At 40.4% G+C, this 20,198-nt stretch overlaps 1 protein-coding gene across 1 annotated transcript; it reads left to right on the forward strand.

Annotated features, from left to right (window-relative positions):
• Nucleotides 1-3,854: 3,854 nt before the first annotated feature.
• CLDN18 (claudin 18) lies at nt 3,855-19,923 on the forward strand. Its single transcript, XM_048864290.1, has 5 exons — nt 3,855-4,074; nt 14,536-14,700; nt 17,363-17,471; nt 18,370-18,480; nt 19,746-19,923. The coding sequence occupies exons 1-5, from the start codon at nt 3,855-3,857 to the stop codon at nt 19,921-19,923; spliced, it is 783 nt and encodes a 260-aa protein (XP_048720247.1).
• Nucleotides 19,924-20,198: the final 275 nt, after the last annotated feature.

Consider the following 20,198-nt stretch of genomic DNA (forward strand, 5'->3'; position numbering starts at 1 on the left):
TGTAAACACCTCGCGCATTATCGTGCAGTTTATGCAGAACCAGCAGCTGAAAAAACAGGCGAGGAGGCGACAGCAGCGCGGTGATGAGGACATGAACACAGATTTCTCTAAAACCACGGTCCCCGGCAATTTGGAGATAATGGTGTTACTGGGGCAGGCTCATGCCGTGGAATTGTCAGCAGTACAGTATGTTCCAGAAATAATCCCTTTAATACTCTTGTGTCATGACCGGAGCTTGGGCAGTCATCCCTACTGGTCAGAGCAGGAGTCAGTGTCAGGGGGCAAGGGTCAGAGCTGGAATTAGAGTCAGTGAGTCAAGCCAAGTATCACAGTCAGAGCCGTGATCAGGAACAAGGCAGGAAGGCAGAAACCAGGAGCAAGGCAGGAGGGCAGAGCTCAGGAATCAGGTAAAAAGGAAGGGTCCAGTGAAGTAGTGGTCAACAAGGAATTCACTCAGCTGCTTAGACAGCTTCCTGTGCCTCCTTCTGGCTTAAATAGCACAGCCAGACCAATAAATAGTGATAGTCACTCCTCCAATCAGGACACCTGTGGGGTCAGGGTTCCATCAGCCCAGTAGCTAAAAGTATACAGCCAGGAGGTGAAATTTGCCTGTAGGCCTAGGTTCAAGACCCATGGATCACCCAGATCAGCTGATTTGTATATGTTCAGATTTTTCAAGTATTCCCTTATGTGCTCTATATATCAATGGCCATTTTTACTGGGATGTCCTCACTTCCTAACTGTTCAAATTATTCTGTAATTCCTTGCTAAAGTTAGGGCTGGGTGAAATTTTTCAGACATACCTTTTATGGTCAAAAATGCAGATTCAGCTTGACTGAAACATTTTGCACGTTTGCTGAATTTGCCAGATTCTGTCAGTCAGAAACAAACAAACAAAAAATTTAAAAAAATCAGAACATTTCATTACTCTATTTTCTAAATGAACTGTTTCAATATTTTTATTCAAAATTACTTTTTGTTTTGAACTTTACTTTTATAAAAAAGGTAAAAAAAAGCCCCTCAAAAAAGAAACAAAACTATTTGTTTTGGATCAGATGAAACATTTTGTTCAACTCAAAACCAAAGGTTTTGTACTTTTTCAGTTTGCTGAAAATTTCAAAAAAATGTTCTCAAAAAGAAAAGGAGTACTTGTGGCACCTTAGAGACTAACCAATTTATTTGAGCATAAGCTTTCGTGAGCTACAGCTCACTTCACAAGTACTCCTTTTCTTTTTGCAAATACAGACTAACACGGCTGCTACTCTGAAACCTGTCAAAAAAATTTTGTTTCAGATCAACTCGAAAAAATTGTTTTTTTGTTGAACTGGCGGGTTAACAAAGGATGTCAATATTTCAGCCATAAAATCAGTGTCTTCGTCTCACAAGCACTTCCACCCTTACCCCATCCCCATTTGTTGCATTCATTGTAGAAATTTAAGGCCCAGTTCTGACCTTAGCTATATGGGGACCAGCCATTCACCTGATGTAAACTGGTGCAGTTCTAATAAAATCAATGAAACTATGCAAGTTTACACCAGCTGAGGTCCTTCTTGAGAAATCTACTAGTGCACAAGCAATTCACAAGAACTACCTGTGATTTGTGATTGTGCTAGAGATTCATAACGGGCCTTTTACAGGACTCTCAGCTACTATAACAGAAACTATAAAATACAGGCTAGAAAGGATTCTGTTTGCTGCCAGTCAGTCATTGGAGGCAGAAACTAGCGGCTACCTGTAATTTGAAAAGTTAGATATCTTGGATTGTACAAAAGAACAGGGCACCATTCTGTGGGCAGATATTCCCAACCATTGTGGGTTGGACAACTGAAGCAAACCTCTGTCATCTTTGTAAGAGCAAGAAGAGAAAGCCATGTGAATCGGCTCAAAGGGCAGCCTGACATCCGCCTTTTCAGGGAGAGTGATCTAAACAAAAGGCACAGCTGCTAGCTAATTCTTGTGGCTGTTCTACCAGGATTACATATGATTTTGTATGGCTTCAGATGATAAAAATAGGCCTAGATGGACCACGATCTTCTCCCAATATTCCTGCATGTAAATCTATATATATTGTCAAGCTCAGGATGTATTTGCTCCAGTGCAGCAGTGCACGTGAAGTGTTAAAAGGGATGTCCTGGGTAGTCATTATATAGGATACAGCGATGATAGCCAATACATCATAACCCTCGTATAAATCACCCATCCTAGTGATAACCTCACCTCTCTTTCTGGTAGCTTTCATTCTGCTTCATAACGAGGCTATCATATTGACTATGTCTGCAGCAAAGAAAGGTTTCTTGATTGGATAAAGACAGAATTTGTTTCTAGGTCAGGGTTGAAGTAAATCAGTTGGAACAGTATATTAGATCAGAATTGATGAGCGTGAAGTCTGGAAGGTCCCTGTAACTCACAGCAATGCATTGGCAGAGCAGCATGGCAAATTTATATTGCTCCCCTGAGCAGAGCACTTCAGCACTGTGGGAAGAGATAATTAATTTCCTAATTCTCGCCTCCCCTCAGCCTTCATCAACAACTACCAATAAAGCAGCGCTCTCCGAGCGGTCTGTTCTCCCCTCCGTGCATACATGGGTAATGCTCACTGATGCCGACAGGTGTCACGCATGTATAGTTGGGGCTGAGGTATCACAGTGGTGGGCACCTTAGAAATACCTGACTAAGTAGATAGACGGGTGGACAACTGACCTTCCCATTTGAATCATTTCTGTATCAATTAATAGTTAAAGAAGATTTGGTAACCAGGCTTTATATGGAGGAATCCCCTGACGGTGTAAAACTGGTTCTAGGTCACACCTGCTCTTGCTGCCCTGTTATTGGGGTTGTTCCATGTGTGGTGGGGATGGCCAGGACATGCTTTGCTCTGCAGAACAGCCTCTTGGGGACTGTTTGATGCCAGCATGAGTCAGAACAGCCCCAGTTCAGCTACTGCCTGACCTCAGCGCTGGGGATGATGGTTGAAAGATGGTTGAAACTCAATTGTGCTGTTCCTGTCAGGTGCACTGAGGACAGCTCTGGTGCCCTGGAGTATCTAGTCCATTCTGTTTTGTTCTTATTAAAACTCCTTTAGTTTTTCATGGCTGTTCTGATAAGACTTTGGCTTTTTCCTCTCTTGGTGACAGACCTTTTGAAGAACTCAAGTAAAAAATATATGTTCTGATTCTCCACCGCCTTTCACCGTGTGTAGACATTGCACCTGTGCCAAGTGAATGTAGAGTGGGCATAAATTGCTACTACCAACCTGATTTGGGAGTGTCTTACTCCCGTTTTGGATAGGGGTAAATAATAACAGAAGGAGCAAATCAGTGAGAATGAGACCCATGTTGTATGTGAAGACCTTTGGGGAATGCTGTGTTGGGAAGCACTGGCATGGTATATTTACCCAAAAATGAGGAATTCATTTGTGGGTCTAGTTCTCCTTTGATCCCTCTTAACAGTAATGTGCCAACTACACAGAATAAGTGTAGCAGACTCCAAAGTATTTAGGTATGGGAAGAGGTGCAGGTGCATTCAGGAAAGGTAATGCTCCTCATAACTTTGTTCAAAGCGGGTTGCCCTACACTTGACCAGCAGTGACTGCTTAGCTCTGGGATAACAAGTGCTTCTAAAGGACAAAAGCTCCTACCTCTTGCCTCGCCAATGAAAAAACACACAACCCTACCCAGCAAGAGCGAAACTGGACTATCTTGCAAAAACACTTTGAGCAAATAAAGCCGCTGAACGGGCACCATCTGATAAGAGCAGCTGCGTTTCTGGTGGCTCAGTCAAGAGGACTTGACTGTTCCCGTAAAGTCTACGGCTTCATTAGAGCTAGCTCAGATCCTGGCCAAGGGGGAGATACCATGTCAACAACAATCTGCCAAGTGATGGGCTTTGTTGTCTCATCTTTGGGTTTTGCTGGGTGCATCGCAGCCACTGGACTAGACATGTGGAGCACACAGGATTTGTATGACAACCCAGTCACGGCCGTGTTCCAGTATCAGGGACTCTGGAGGAGCTGCGTGAGGCAGAGTTCAGGTTTCACAGAATGCCGGCCTTATTTCACCATTCTTGGGCTACCAGGTAGGGGCAAAAGATGGACCCAGGTGAACCCCTGGAGTTTTCTTGAAGGAGAAATATAATACAGTTTTCACTGAATAGCAGGAGCTGATATTTTAAAGTGCTTTGCAAGGGGGAAAATTATCTCCAAAATACTTAGCACATGAACATAACAACACATGTATGTTGTGTTACCATAAATAATAATCTTACAAATATTACAGATTGATGCATATTTTTCTGGTACCTATATTATTGTCCTCAACTAGAAGTAAATCAGCATAGCTCCATTGATGTTAATAGAGCTACGCTGATTCAAATCAGCTGAGATATTGGCTCTTTGGATTTAAACACATATGAAATGGTGGATAAGAGCTGTTCTGTTATTTCATTTAACTGTTCCAGTGTTATTGGCTGATCATATTGATAATTTCCAGCAAGAAACCTGTGGAAACATTTTCCCCCCAAAGGAAAGAGGATATCCTGAATTTTCTTGTTGAGAAAGCTGGTGCTGAACAGTGGGCATTGTGGAATTGGAGTGCAAGAGGGTATTTTTAATTACTCCTTTTTTGTACATGGAGTTTTACTGGAAGGTTGTGGTTGGCTGATTGTTTGTTTTTTATTTTGGTTTTGGTTCTTCAGTCAATTTTTTTTATTGGGACAAAATGATCAAACTGATCTATGGCCTTTGAGGCACTTCATCTAAAGCTAATTTGGTTGGTTAGGGACAGGTGTATGAAAATTTCTGTTAAAATATGGCATAGTCCATATCCCATTTGGATACTGTACTATTTACCCTGGGGCCTGATTCTCTACTGCTGAGCCACTTGTATAATAATTTACACCCATGCAAAGTGAATGCAAATTTGGTGCAAAACCATTCTGATCCAGTAGCATTTTACAGTCACTTTGCCCAGGTGTAAATGGGCAAGGCAGTAAAGAACTCAGAACAAGGGTGTGAGAGGGGTCAGTAGCAAACTCAGGAGTGTTGAAATCAGGGTACAATCCCTATTACCAAAACCATTTTATAAACAAATATCCAGACATTTTACACTAGAGAAGTCACTTCTGCCTTTGAGCATTTGAGTAATTTACAAAGCACTAGCATGCACTGAGGCTGGATCAACATTAAAATTGATCGGAATTATCAGTATGATTCTCCATTACTTTATGCAGTCATTTATACCTGTGCAATGTGGAATAAAAAATTAATACTGTGTCACTGATTCAGTGGCATTTGACACCCATTTCTCCTTGCACAGGTGCAAATAACTGCCCAGGATGCAGAGCTGTGGCAAATCACGGCCTTTTGTGTTCATATTGACTTGTGTAAAGCAGAGAACAGATCCTCTTGTTTCTCACCTGTTCTGTTCATTTTGATGACTGACTTGATTCATCTCTGAGAAGTCACCAGAGACTGTACAGTTGAAGACAAACTTTTTTGCTTTTGTGTTTGTTGCTTGATAAAATTCCGGGCATCTCCCTAAAGATATGATTTAATAAATACATCTGTGTTCATTCTGGATTATGACTGGTAGACAATGCATTATGTCCATTTTGAGAAAAAAGCATTTGAAGCTAGCTGTCCTGGAGTTGCTTTTATTTTAATAAATATCTCTAACAAAGCTGTACATGACTAATTATGGTTTAAGACAGCAATATATTTTCCCTTAGCAACAGTGATGATCAGGTTTGACTGCGCTGATTTATCATTGGCAAGAGCCAGTTCTTAATTAGATTACTCTTTAAGTAATGTAATAAGTAGAGCCTGTCAGGAATTTTTTAATGAAACATTTTTTTTGTAGGAATAATGTCCATTCATTAAAATCAAAACTTTTTGCAGGAAGGGGTCAATTTTGACGAATTTCCTGTGTCTACATGTTTGAAACAAAAAGTTCTGTTTTTCAGTTTGAAATGACTTTTCATTTAGAAATTTAAACTAATTTATAGTAAAATAATAAACACAAATTTAAAAGGTTAAAATCAAAATGAAACATTTGGAAATTAATGAAATTAAACATTTTGATTGACTTGATTTGCCTTTTTTGGATTTTTGGTTTGTGAAAATTTTGAGATTTTTGACTTTTCATCCCAATTCAAGTTGAGAATCATTTTTCAAAATTTCAGAAATTTTTGCAGGATGGGAAACTTTTTTCCACCCATCTCTAGGAATAAGAAAATGTATTTAACAGTCACAAAAAGGTCATATTGCAAAAACAGAGGTTCGATCCGTATTATTCTCCATAGTGCATTGCTGAAATGTAAAGTTGGAATGACCTGGCTTTAAATTGTTTTTTTTTTTTTTAAAGATCATAGAAATTATAGAATCATAGAACTTGAAGGGACCTCAAGAGGTCATTTAGTCCAGTCCCCTGCATTCAAGGCAGGACTAAGTATTATCTAGACCATCCCTGACAGGTGTTTATCCAACCTGCTCTTAAAAATCCCTAATGATATCCATATTTCGGTAATTTTAATTGGTAGTAGGGTTCCATTTTCATGTCTGTTCTGGTAAAAGGAATACAGATGATGTTGCTTTAGATCAAATTATATCATTTTGTTCCACAGAGCATTTAGGCCCAGATCTTCAAAGGTATTTAGGCACCTAACTCCCATTGGTACCTAAATATCTTTGAACATGTGGATCTTAATACATATTATTCATACCAACATTAAAAAAATAAGTTTCTTTAATTTCTCTTTGGGTTGAAAAATACAATGATGAGCTATGATGGGAATTATTACAAATCATCAGAGGCTATTCAGCCAGTCAGATTGCTTGATTGGCAGATCATTCTGAAACATCCATTTTATGGATAATTCCATTGCTCCTGATTGGGAAAAGTGGGGGGATTTGTTATTTAATTTTAAAATATTTGAATGACTATTAAAAATCTGAGGTTAATTTATATCACTGGCTGGATTTTTCAAAGGGAGATTTGTGCAATTGCATGGATGTCTTTTTTGTGCCTAACTTGTGTACAGAACCCCCTAATGTATGCATGCCAATGAGGTGTGCAAATAGCCACTTGAGCAGCTGACTGTCCATGTGTGTTCAAATACCAGGTCTGTACACACTTCAGGTCTCTGTGCAAGATAGGTGTATGTGCATTTAATGAGCCTAGCTTTAAAAATATGGCCACTAAGTGCTCCTAATGACAACTTTTGAATGCTTTATACTCTCAGTTTTGACAAGACTAGAACCCTCCCAACCCTTCTACCTTTTAAACAACTGTCCTTTTAAAAGTAATTTTATTACAAAGATTTCTGATTGTTGAATACCTTCACCTAAAATTAAAATGCTTCCTATCCCAAATGTTTTCACGTTACATTCCATCTTCAGGGTGAGTGATAACACATGGACATTAATATGAATGGAATGTTATATCAACTCAGATAACTTTTTCTGTTGTCTTCTGCCTGATGTGGATTTGCAGAAATCACAATATAGGGCCAGGTTTCAGAGTAGCAGCCGTGTTAGTCTGTATTCGCAAAAAGAAAAGGAGTACTTGTGGCACCTTAAAGACTAACAAATTTATCTGAGCATAAACTTTCGTGAGCTACAGCATCTGATGAAGTGAGCTGTAGCTCACGAAAGCTTATGCTCAAATAAATGTGTTAGTCTCTAAGGTGCCACAAGTACTCCTTTTCTTTTTGTGAATATAGGGCCAGATATTGCTGTAAATCAGCATAGAATCATAGAACTGGAAGGGTACCTCGAGAGGTCATCTAGTCCAGTCCCCTGCACTCAAGGCAGAATTAAGTATTATCTAGACAATCCCTGACAGGTGTTTGTCCAACCTGCTCTTAAAAATCCCCAATGCAATATATTACAGTGCTTAACCACTCTGAGAGTTAGAAAGTTTTTCCTAATGTCCAACCTAAAGCTTCCCTTGCTGCAATTTAAACCCATTGCTTCTTGTCCTATCCTCAGAGATTAAGAAGAACAATTTTTCTCCCTCCTCCTTGTAACAACCTTTTATGTACTTGAAAACTGTTATCATGTCCCCTATCAGTCTTCTCTTCTCCAGACTAAATGAACCCAATGTTTTCAATCTTCCCTCATAGGTCATGTTTTCTAGACCTTTAATAATTTTTGTTGTTCTTCTCTGGACTTTCTCTGATTTGTCCACATCTTTCCTGAAATGTGGCACCCAGAACTGGACACAATACTCCAGTTGAGGTACTCTAATCAGCGCAGAGTAGAACAGAAGAATTACTTCTCTTGTCTTGCTTACAATACTCCTGCTAATACATCCCAGAATGATGATCGCTTTTTTTGCAACAGCATTACACTGTTGACTCATATTTAACTTGTGATCCACTATGACCCCCGGATCCCTTTCTGCAGTACTCCTTCCTAGGCAGTCATTTCCCATTTTGTATGTATGCAACTGATTGTTCCTTCCAAAGTGGAGTACTTTGCGTTTGTCCTTATTGAATTTCATCCTATTTACTTCAGACCATTTCTCCAGTTTATCCAAATCATTTTGAATTTTAATCCTAGCCTCAAAAGCACTTGCAACCCCTCCCAGCTTGGTAACATCCACAAACTTTATAAGTGTACTCTCTATGCCATTATCTAAATCATTGATGAAGATATTGCACAGAACCAGACCCGGAACCGATTCCTGCAGGACCCCACTTGTTATGCCCTTCCAGATAATTACTCTCTGGGAATGATTTTCCAAACAGTTATGCACCCACCTCATAGTAGCTCCTTCTAGGTTGTATTTCCCTAGTTTATTTATGAGAAGGTCATGCAAGACAGAATCAAAAGCCTTACTAAAGTCAAGATATACCACATCTACTGCTTCCCCCCTATCCACAAGGCTTGTTACCCTGTCAAAGAAAGCTGTCAGGTTGGTTTGACACAATTTGTTCTTGACAAATCCATGCTGACTGTTATTTATCACCTTATTATCTTCTAGGTGTTTACAAATTGATTGCTTAATTATTTTTTCCGTTATCTTTCCAGGTACAGAAGTTAAGCTGACTGGTCTGTAATTCACCAGGTTGTTGTTATTTCCCTTTTTATAGATGGGCACTATATTTGCCCTTTTCCAGTTTTCTCAAATGTCTCCCATCTTCCATGACTTTTCAAAGATAATTGCTAATGACTCAGATATCTCCTCAGTCAGCTTCTTGAGTATTCTAGGATGCATTTCATCAGGCCCTGGTGATATGAAGACATCTAACTTGTCTAAGTAATTTTTGACTTGTTCTTTCCCTATTTTAGACTCTGATCCCACCTCATTTTCACTGGCATTCACTATGTTAGATGTCCAATCACCATGAACCTTCTTGGTGAAAACCGAAACAAAGAGGTCATTAAGCACCTCTGCCATTTCCACATTTTCTGTTATTGTCTTTCCCCCTTCATTGAGTAACGGGCCTACTCTGTCCTCGGTCTTCTTCTTGCTTCTAATGTATTTGTAGAATGTTTTCTTGTTTCTTTTTATGTCCCTAGCTTGTTTAATCTCATTTTGTGCCTTGGCTTTTCTCATTTTGTCCCTACATACTTGTGTTATTTGTTTGTATTCATCCTTTATAATTTGACCTATTTTCCACTTTTTGTGGGATTCTTTTTTGAGTTTTAGATCATTGAAGATCTCCTGGTTAAGCCAGGGTGGTCTCTTGCCATACTTCCTATCTTTCCTATGCAGTGGGATAGTTTGCTTTTGTGCCCTTAATAATGTCTCTTTGAAAAACTGCCAACTGTCTTCAATTGTTCTTCCCCTTAGACTTGTTTCCCATGGGATTTTACCTACCAACTCCCTGAGTTTGCTAAAGTCTGCTTTCTTGAAATCCATTGTCTTTATTGTGCTGTTCTCCCTCCTACCATTCCCTATAATTGCGAACTCTATCATTTCATGGTCACTTTCACCCAAATTGCCTTCCACTTTCAAATTCTCAACCAGTTCCTCCCTATTTGTCAAAATCAGATCTAGAATAGCCTCCCCCCAGTAGCTTTCTTTGCTTTCTGAAATAAAAATGTGTCTCCAATACATTCCAAGAACTTGTTGGATAATCTGTGCCCTGCTGTGTTATTTTCCCAACAGATGTCTGGGTAGTTCCATTCCATAGCTCCATTGCAGTCACATAGACAATGGCCACTCTCAGTGGCACTATGCTGATTTACACCAGCTGGGGATCTGGCCTATCACATGTTCTCTAACACACTCCATTTCCAAAGACAAGGGACTTGAGCCACAAAGAAGCTATAGGCTGAGCTGAGGAGGAAATGACGGGGAGTGGAGGAGCCTAAGCCCCACCCTTCAAAGGGATTTATGCCAGAGGGAAGTGAATGCACGGACTACAGTTGTGCCTGGCCCCTATGTGGGATAGAAGAAAATGAGGTATCTTGTTCTCTCTCCCACACACCTTCCATACCCGTGTGGGGTGGGATATAACTTAGTGCATAATAATTCATTTTTTCTTCTGTTGGCATGAACAATGTATTGGAAAAACTCATGACATGTCAGTCATCCCCTAGCAAAGCAATGTCCCCTCTTGCCTGGTCTTCTGCAGCTCAGCTACACAGGGACAGAGCTCTACTGCTGTTTTTAAAATAAAGGACTTACCACCTCAATTCCTTAACTCAGGCCTCAATCCTCCAATCCATGCTGGACTTCACTCAGAGATTTTTCTCCCCAATGACTGCAGGGTTGGGACTAAAGTGTTTTGAAACAGAGAGCACGATCTATGGCTGTACTCTGGCTGCATCACACCAGACCAGAGGCACAGAAAGCAACTGGAATGCACCAGTTTATCTGATCCAGAATGTGCTAGTGACGTCTGAGAATCAGAGCAACCCTCCTATCATCTTATTCGCACCCAAATATTGTAATATTTTATTGGACATTTGTAGGAAGCACTGAGGGGAGAGCTTATCACTCCCTGAGAGGAAACCAGAACTATTGATTCTATTCAATAGTGGCTTACTCACAGCTACGGAATATTAATTTCACCGGTTGTCACTCAGCCAGCAGCACACGCCTTGCTTGGTGATATCACAGGCAATTTGTGCTCTCACTGAAACCAAAGCAGTTGAAATGAAACTTCAGCCTTTGTAAAGAAAAATGAGTAAAGGAACATTGTACTTTTCTTCTTGCTTCTTCCTCCTGCTCTGCACCAAATGCCTCGTGAACACCCTTCAGGGCTGATAACAACTTATCCATCAGCCTCTTGATTTCTGATGAATAATAATGAAATCACACCTCTGTGCTGATGAGTGGGAGGATGAAAATACCTGGTTTGTTAACACTTGTTATCAGCTGATAAGGACATACCTGATGATCAGAATGAGTCATAGCAAAAATAACCTGGGATTGTCAATACAGCCCAATCCCACTGAAAGCCATGGTTATTTCAGGTTGGGTCTCTCCATGTGTTCAGTGCTGCTTGTCATGTTCATCTGTAGGTGAGTCACTGCGCCAAGTTGACAAAGCTATTGGTTCTACCCAAACATGAGGTAACCCACCTAATGGCAGGGAGTCTAATGTTCTTCTACATGGTCCCCTGACCACCTCCCCACTTAACGTGGCTCAAGGGGGTAGGGCAAGGCTGGCAGAATTGCAAAGATTTCCCTTTCACTCCTGGCCAACTTGTTCTGCAGTGTAATTTTTCTAAGGTAGCTATGTCAGCTGTTCTGTGATTGTGGGACAACAAGTTGTCCTGGTGGTATCAAATGTGAAAAGAATAATTGAAAAAAGGCTACCTTATAACTCTTGGAAACACTCTTTAAAAACTTTAAAATCACCAGAGAATGGCACCGAAGAGAATGCCCTCTGTACTATGGCTTCTCCTCTGTGCAATGCCACATAGTTCACTTCTGGCTCTTTTCAATATAGTACCTTCTCTCTCATGGTCAGTTCATATATGCCATCAACTGATGACCATTCAGGTCAATTGGAGTCTTTACCACAGCCCGCACCAGCTAGTAGCAGCCCACAAGGAGCAACACATGACCTGGGAACATCCAGAACACAGTACCCCTCCAGCCACTCCCCCTTCCTTTACTAGGCTCACTCTGTATGCTGAGCCTAGGCTATTATGGAGTAGCGTAGAAGACGGCTATTCCAGCTCTGTGCCAGCTGCGAACACCTGCATACCAAGAGAATTCCCAGCTGATGAGATCAGACTGGAGACTCTCGTCCTCTTGGTCTCATGAGTATGCTTGTTCTTGCAGAAACACAGGTATTAATACCCATAACAGCATTGACATAAATAGAACTCAGTCATTGGAATGTTCATGGAATGACAAAAAGAAGCCCAAATGTACCAAAATCAAATCACAAAAGGTACTTTCCAAACATATTTGTGACTGCATCCTCCCATTATTTGACCATCTCTGGTATTCTGATACCTTCTTATCTCTCATGGGGTCTTCAACAACTGGTATGAATACTGGCACAGACATTATTGCCAATAAATGTCTGCAGCCAAGTGTGAAATTGTGGATGAGGTGAAATAGATGCCATTTCATGAGAAAGACTTCTTGATATTCAAACACCCATACACCTTCTTTTTTCTCTGCTAGAGAGAGAGGCAGCTTGAGGGATGTTAAGAGGTGTTGCTGTAGATGAGTCACAATATGTTGGTTTACAGTTGGGAACCAACATACAGTAGCTTTGTATGAGAGCGTGTGTCAACTCTTCAATCTGCTTTTCACAATTTGTTTGCTCAGTTGAAGCCTTATATGAAAAGGGGTTGTTTGTGTGACTTCTCAGCATGGGCATAACTTTCTGCATAAATCACAAGCTGCTGCTCTTTGCTCTGCACCACTCCACATGCTCACTTGCCATGAGCAACATCTGGTGCCAACCAAATCTGCTTATCTCATCACCAGTCAGTGAAATAAACATAACACACCCTTCTGACTTACTGTAATAAAACACCAAAGAGAATAAAGCCACCGTGAGGTAGCCATATTTCTTTTCATTGCATTTTTTAAAATTGCTATACCTGGTTAATCCTTAGTTTTGTCTCTGGATCTCCAACAATGGAGCAAGTCTAATACCTGAAAAACAGTGGACCTCATTGTCTCCCATGCCCTGCACCTTGTGTTGCCATTCACACCCATGAAAAGTGAGTGTGAAATCCTACCTTCCTGATTTTAGTCATACTTTGCAGTAGCCATGCACAGCTGTAAATAGAGACCCTAGATCAGTGGTGGGCAACCTGCAGCCCGCGGGCCACACGTGGCCCATCAGGGTAATCTGCTGGTGGGCCACCAGACAGTTTGTTTACATTTGCACAGCTGCCCACAGCTTCCAGTGGCCGCAGTTCACCGTTCTTGGCGAATAGGAGCTGCAGGAAGTGGCGTTTAAAATTTTAAAATCTGTTGGCCATGGGCTTCACCCCTGCAAATCATTCACAATCTGGCCCATGCTGTTTCACAATTTGTTTCAATTTCCAATTTTCACGTTTGAATTTAATTGAATATATAAAATAAAGTATATTTCAAAACAAAAAATCATTTCAAAATGAAAAATCACAGCTTTCTGTTCCCAAAATGTCCATTTTGACATTTTTGTAACTGTGTTCCTTTTTTTTTTTGAAGTAAAATTTCACCAAAATCAATAAATTTTCATGAAAAATGTTGGTTTTGTCAAAAACCGGCATTTTCTTATGAAAAACTGTTTTGACAAAAAAAAATTTTGAACCGACTCTACTCACACCATTTGAGGAATCTTGTAAATGATAAAGATAAAGATGCAGATTTGCAAAGGTATTTAGGTGCTCAAAGATGCTGACAGGCCCTTAACTGCATCATTGGTGTCTAAACACCAATATAAATTGGGCCCAAATTCCATTTAGAGCTAACTGGACCATTTGTGATGTATCTGTGGGCCAATCTCATTCTTCCCTTGCTTCTTACAGTGTGGGACACGAAGCTCACTCCTATGTGGAAGAGCACCTAGAAGGTCAATATGCCAGGTTCAGAGTATGCTCAATGGGAATAGTTCATGGAGACATAGATTTAAAATCTTTCCTCAAGAAATGCTACTCAGAAAATGATTGTTTCCACCACCCTAGAAAAATGCTTTCATCTTCACAAATATTTTTCTTTGCAAATGTTCAAATTTTCCTTAAAAAGGTAAAAAACCCAAAGCTGAAAATATTTCAGCTTTTGGCAACTGAAAAGCTTAAAATTTAAAACCAAAAATGTTCAGGTTTTTTGGCTGCTAAAAGCAAAACCAAAAAATGTTGGGTTTTGGTTTATCGATGAAAACCTAAAATGGCTTGACAAAAACAGAATTTTGGGGATGAAAATTTTCCTTTTTGTTGAAAAGCCCATGCGCCGGTGAAAAATCTTTTTTGATGGAAAATGTCCAAACAGCTCCATCAGCTCTTCTCTGAGAATTCATTTGGTTGGAAACAGCAATGCCTGCTGTGGGCCATGTTGGCTATTCCCAGCCGCAGCCTGGACTACACCCCCATGTTATGTAGTCAAATATTTTTTCCTTGCTTGTTTTGCAGCAATGTTCCAGGCTGTGAGGGCCCTAATGATTGTGGGCATCGTCCTGGGTGCCATTGGCCTCCTTGTGTCCATTTTCGCCCTGAAATGCATTCGAATTGGCAATATGGAGGACTCCGCAAAAGCCAACATGACTCTGACCTCTGGCATCATGTTTATTGTGGCTGGTAAGTCATTGTGCTCTACACAATTTCTTCTATTATGTGCAAAGCTCAGCAAGCAGCTGAATTTAAGATTGAGGAAGTCTTTGTAAAACAAAAAAGCAAAAGGACAAATACAGTCAAGATGCACAGGGAACAAATGTTTCAGAATTGCAAACTGCAGTGCTACCAACTCTGACAATATTTCTGGTGTTTTTATTAAGGCCTCAGCTCCCAGAGTCATGTAAATATATGAGAACCTCAGTTTTCATTTAATAGAAATGTAAGTTTCTAGCTTTCATGGAGATGGAAATCAGCACGAAAACGTGAACCCTAAAAACTCAAAAACCAGATAACAAATAAAAAGATCCCAGAAATTATTACTTTTAAAATGTCATGATTTTTAAGACAGTTTCATGATTTTTGAATATTTGGGATTGCCAATAAAATCTAGTCATTCTTGTCTTCCTCATGTGGGCAATCCCAGAGGTTCAAATAACATGACTTACATCAATAAATAAGCAGAATTTACCCCTGTATTTGTACTAAGCAACCAACTGTGAAAGTGGTGATGCTTAAGGGAATTTCTTCATCACAGATTTACCCACAATCCATTGCAGGTGAGTAAAGAAACTGAGTCCATATTCTCATTGAAGCTGGAATGTATCAGCAGGATTGTTGTAAATAAGACACGAGAAGTAATTCTTCCACTTCACTCTGTGCTGATAAGGTCTCAGCTGTAGAACTGTGTCCAGTTCTGCGTGCCACATTTCAGGAAAGATGTGGACAAATTGGAGAAACTCCAGAGAGGAGCAACAAAAATGATTAAAGGTCTAGAAAACATGACCTATGAGGGAAGATTGAAAAAACTGGATTTGTTTAGTCTGGAGAAGAGAAGACTGAGAGGGGACATGATAACAGTTTTCAAGTACATAAAAGGTTGTCACAAGGAGGAGGGAGAAAATTGTTTTTCTTTAATCTCTGAGGATAGGACAAGAAGCAATGGGCTTAAATTGCAAGGGCGACTTAGGTTGGACATTAGGAAAAACTTCCTGTCAGGGTAGTTAAGCACTGGAACAATAGCCAGGAAGGTTGTGGAATCTCCATTACTGGAGGTTTTTAAGAATAAATCAGACAAAAACCTGTCAGGAATGGTCTAGTTATTACTTAGTTCTGCCTTGAATGCAGGGGACAGGACTAGATGACCTATTGAGGTCCCTTCCAGGCCTACATTTCTATCATTCTATGAAGGCCTGATTTCTGCAATGCTTATACAGGTTGAGCACTTACTCAGGCAGGTTGTCCCAGTGACCTCAAACAATACAGTTCAAGCATGTACAATATACACTGTTTGGATGAAAGAAAGGGCTTCAGAAATGTGGGTTCATTTTTGCATTTAAAATACATATAATTTTACCCACTGACTTCACAGGGATCAGAGTTAGGCCAACAGTGAAAGTTTCTGCAAATCCCACCCATATATTCTACATTTGTGAAATCACTGAAAGACAATGAATGGAAGATATTATCTATCTAAAATACAGGCAAGGCCTCAGCTACACTGTGGCATATTAGAGCTGGAGAGCAAAGTCAAAAGGAAGGATAGTTCAATGGTTAGATCTAGCCTAGCCTTCAGGAGACCTGGCTTTGATTTCTTACTGTGCTATAGACTTGTTGTGTGACCTCAAGTAACTCTCTGTAAAATGGGGATTATTGCACTTCCCAAAGTCACCGAGGCTCTGGGAGGATAAATGCATTAAAGACTGTGACATGCGCAGATACTAGAATAATGGGAGTGATTTGATTCCTAAGATGGAAACACCACTGATTTCTGTGGTCCTGGCTCCTCAAGCTCTCCCACTCCTGCCATCAATAAAGTCCTACTTGCATTTTTTATTTGGCTATTAAAACCCATTTGATTTCCACAGCCCCCAAATTTTCAGTTGTCAGCATGCTGCAAATAGAGGGTCTTATGGGGAGCCAGAGGCCCTGGCAGCTGGATAAAGGATAGGTGGGGCTTTTGGAAGGTATCCCCTGGTTGGCAAGCAGGGGACTTTTGAGGACTTTGGTAATGTGATGGGTTCGAGTCTTTTCCTTTCCGCTTTGGGGCAGGGATATCTGTGACTTCAGATTTGCAAGAGGGATGTTTGGATTCCTCATTCACAACCTCAGAAAACTTTCATAGCTTCTATTTGCACCCTTTCCCAATATCCCAATGGCTGTGAAATGATTTTTTTCCACATGAAAATTTTAGATGACAATGGAAATACTTTCTTTGAAGTTTTTCACTGAAAAACCAAAATCTCAAAAACCGGGGGTGGGGGGTGGGGGGAGAGATGGTTTTCAGCAATCAGGATTTACATTTCTCAAAATGGTTTTCCTTTGAGAAAAGGTTGAACTGAAAAAATCTACCAGCTCTACTAGAGAAGGTTTTTTTGGGTGGGGGAAAGGGAGGGCTGGGTTGTAATGAATGTTTTGATTCCAGAGCACTCCATTATGGAGCAATTCACATGGAAACCTGACAATTCTTAGTCTCAGTGCTTCTGCCATTGTATAACTTGTGCAAAATGAGTGCAATCGGAATGGTAGGTAGCACTTTACTCCCATTTTTTCAGAGATCTGAATGGCTCCCTGACATATAAGGCAGTGGGGAATCTTGCTCCCAGGCCCATATTATCTCTGTTCCCAGGTCTATGTGCTATTGCCGGAGTGTCCGTATTTGCCAACATGCTGGTCACAAACTTCTGGATGTCAACAGCCAATATGTACCAAGGATCGATGCAGACAATCCAGACAAGGTAACCTTCTCCTTTTGGAAGAGCAGTCAATGGGAGGTCAGTATAGCTCAGGAGAAGAATGTTAGCATTGGCATGCAGTAGCCATGGCTGCCCCAGAATCAACAAGCATGTAGTGATGGCATCTACTCTGTGTTTGTAGATCAGTTCTGATGCTATGGCTAGATGGATTTATCAGGCCAGATCTTTAGCTGTGATGAGTGCACAGTGTAGTGAACACCACCCTTGGGATCTACTCTGTCCAAAGCCAGTTCCCCAAGCACATGCTCAGCCTGCTGTAACTTGTACCAGCTGCCAATGGTCCCCAGAGGCTATTACAGCAGCTGAGGACAGGGTTGCCCAGTAATGTCATTTTTTGAGTATGTCTGCAGGGAAGGGGGCATGCGTGATGTAGAAGTATCTATAGTGGTGATATGCTACTTGCTTATTCTCCTGCTTGGGGTGAGACTGGGGAGGTGTGGAGGTCCTCCTATGACTGATTAATCCTGCTTTAAGATCTGATCCAAAGCCCAGTGTAGTTAATGGTAGTCTGTCAATTGCCTTCAGTGGGCACTTTGAAGGTTGAAATGAATAAACAAGCAACACAAACAATGTAGCTGAGGGATGTCCGTGCTCACCTATCCAAACCAGAGGAGTAGGGAGAACACATCCGTCCACTCTACAATATGGATGACACTTGTGCGGCTGGGTGGGATATAGTCACTCTCATTCCTTTTGGGACAGAGGGAAATCTGAAGGTAAAAACTAAGAAAGACCTCTGCTAAGAGACACCAATGTGGTAGAAGAGACTTCGTGTTCCAGGAGAGAATTCTGTATCTTAAACACACTTCAAAACAAATTGCATGGGGAGTTCCTGCACCCCTACAGCATTACGGGCCCTTTGTCTTATTTTATTTTGTAGGTATACCTTTGGTTCAGCCTTATTTGTTGGATGGGTTGCTGGGGGCTTGTCCCTGGTAGGAGGCGTTATGATGTGCATTGCCTGCAGGGGACTGGTACCAGAAGAAACCAAGTAAGTCCCAATGCTTCTAAGTTGGAAGCTTTACTGGTAATGAAACAGTGTTTGACTGTGCACTAGGAAAGTGATGGACAGTCTTCTGCGGGGTTCATTATTTTATGGCACATCACAGATCTCTAGTTTAGATTACCCTGGCAAGCACTGGATGTGCAAAATGTATATAGCCCATGGACCAGATGCGCAGTAGCTGCAATCATATAGCACACCCAAATTACGAAGGATAGAATGATTAGAGCTTGGCAATTTTTTTTCAGAGAATAGTAATTTGACTGAAAAATGCATTTTGGGGGGCAAACTATATGCAAATTCAGGCTGAATTTTGGCATAGTTTGGCCAAAAAAAGATTTTAAAAAAATTAAAAATATTTCTTTTTGATTTTTTGTTTTGAAACTTTTTGTTTCATTTTGAAATTTGGTCACTTTAAAAAAAAACATAAACAAACAAACAACGGTGAAAAACAGCCAAAAAGAACCAAAATGAAAACCCAAAAAGCATTCATAATGGATTCACAAACATTCATTTTCTCAAGTTTTTCAATACAGTGAAACATCTAGAAAAAAATTCGTTTGGATTTGAATTCAACCAAATTGGTGGGAGGCAGGGGGGAGGGATTTTTCATTTTGGCCCTGGAACTCAAAACCAATTATTTGCTCAGCTGTAATCATGATGTCTGTGGGCCGCCTGAGAATACAGTATACTTACTTGTATAGTGTTGTTTACTTACATGAGTCACATGATATTGTTTCTCTTCGATGACTGGGTGATATATGTATCAACAAAGTATGAATTGCAATTTTTACGATCAAACATACAGTTCAAAATGTGCACTATGACTATGTTGGTTGGCTAACTTTGTTATATACATTACAGCATGAGTTGCAAATTATGTAACTTGTCATAGAATCTCTGAAGCCAAAGGAGCGAGGACAATTTACACCAGATGCAAATCTGCCCCTGTATGTTTCATTGTTACATTTTCAATCTGCAATTCAAACAATCTGCAGGCCAGGAATTATTCGTGGAAGAAACTGGTGAAGCATTTCAAATAACAAATTTAAAGGAGAGAATTTTGCAATCTGTTTGTGGACATTTGGCCCTCATCTTAATCAGGACCTCCAAGTGTTACTATCATACAAATAATAGGAATTAATATAGTGCTTAATCAGTTGCATTAAATCCAGGAACTCACGGGAATAAAGTTCACAGCAGAGTGGATATTGGAGAGTCTGCATTGCCGACATATTTTATTTCTCTTTCAGTTACAAGGCAGTGTCCTACAATGCATCAGGACGGAATATCTCCTACAAGACTGCGCCATATAAGGCTGGTACTGGCTACGAATCTGAAGCCAAAAGTAAAAAAGTCTCAGCATACAATGACACTGCTCGTAGCGATGACGGGAAACGCTCATACCCTTCAAAATATGACTATGTCTAGAAGTCCTTCAGGGGTCAAAGATACACTATTGTTTTATAACACTTTGCAATCCAAAAACAAACCAAAAAGAGTGCTTAAACAAGAGGCACATAGGCCTGTACGTAGGTTCACTCTTTCTTATTTTGTTTGGTTTACTGTGGTGAGGTGTAGGGCATTTTCATTGGTTGTTAATGTGACCTTGATTTGACTTTGTACTGGTGTCCCCAATATGATGAGGTCCATAAAAAAAGCAGTGTGTGTTCTTCTAGTTGTTCTCATCCTTAAAAGAGATGGTT

The sequence above is a fragment of the Caretta caretta genome, chromosome 9 (assembly GCF_965140235.1).
Source record: "Caretta caretta isolate rCarCar2 chromosome 9, rCarCar1.hap1, whole genome shotgun sequence".
NCBI classification, from domain to species: Eukaryota; Metazoa; Chordata; order Testudines; family Cheloniidae; genus Caretta; species Caretta caretta.

Excerpts from the sequence above, each read along its gene's own strand:
- CLDN18 (XM_048864290.1), top strand. The coding sequence starts at position 3,855 with ATGTCAACAACAATCTGCCAAGTGATGGGCTTTGTTGTCTCATCTTTG. Across the intron at positions 4,075-14,535 it reads CACCATTCTTGGGCTACCAG|CAATGTTCCAGGCTGTGAGG; the intron begins GTAGGGGCAAAA and ends CTTGTTTTGCAG. Across the intron at positions 17,472-18,369 it reads ATGCAGACAATCCAGACAAG|GTATACCTTTGGTTCAGCCT; the intron begins GTAACCTTCTCC and ends TTTATTTTGTAG.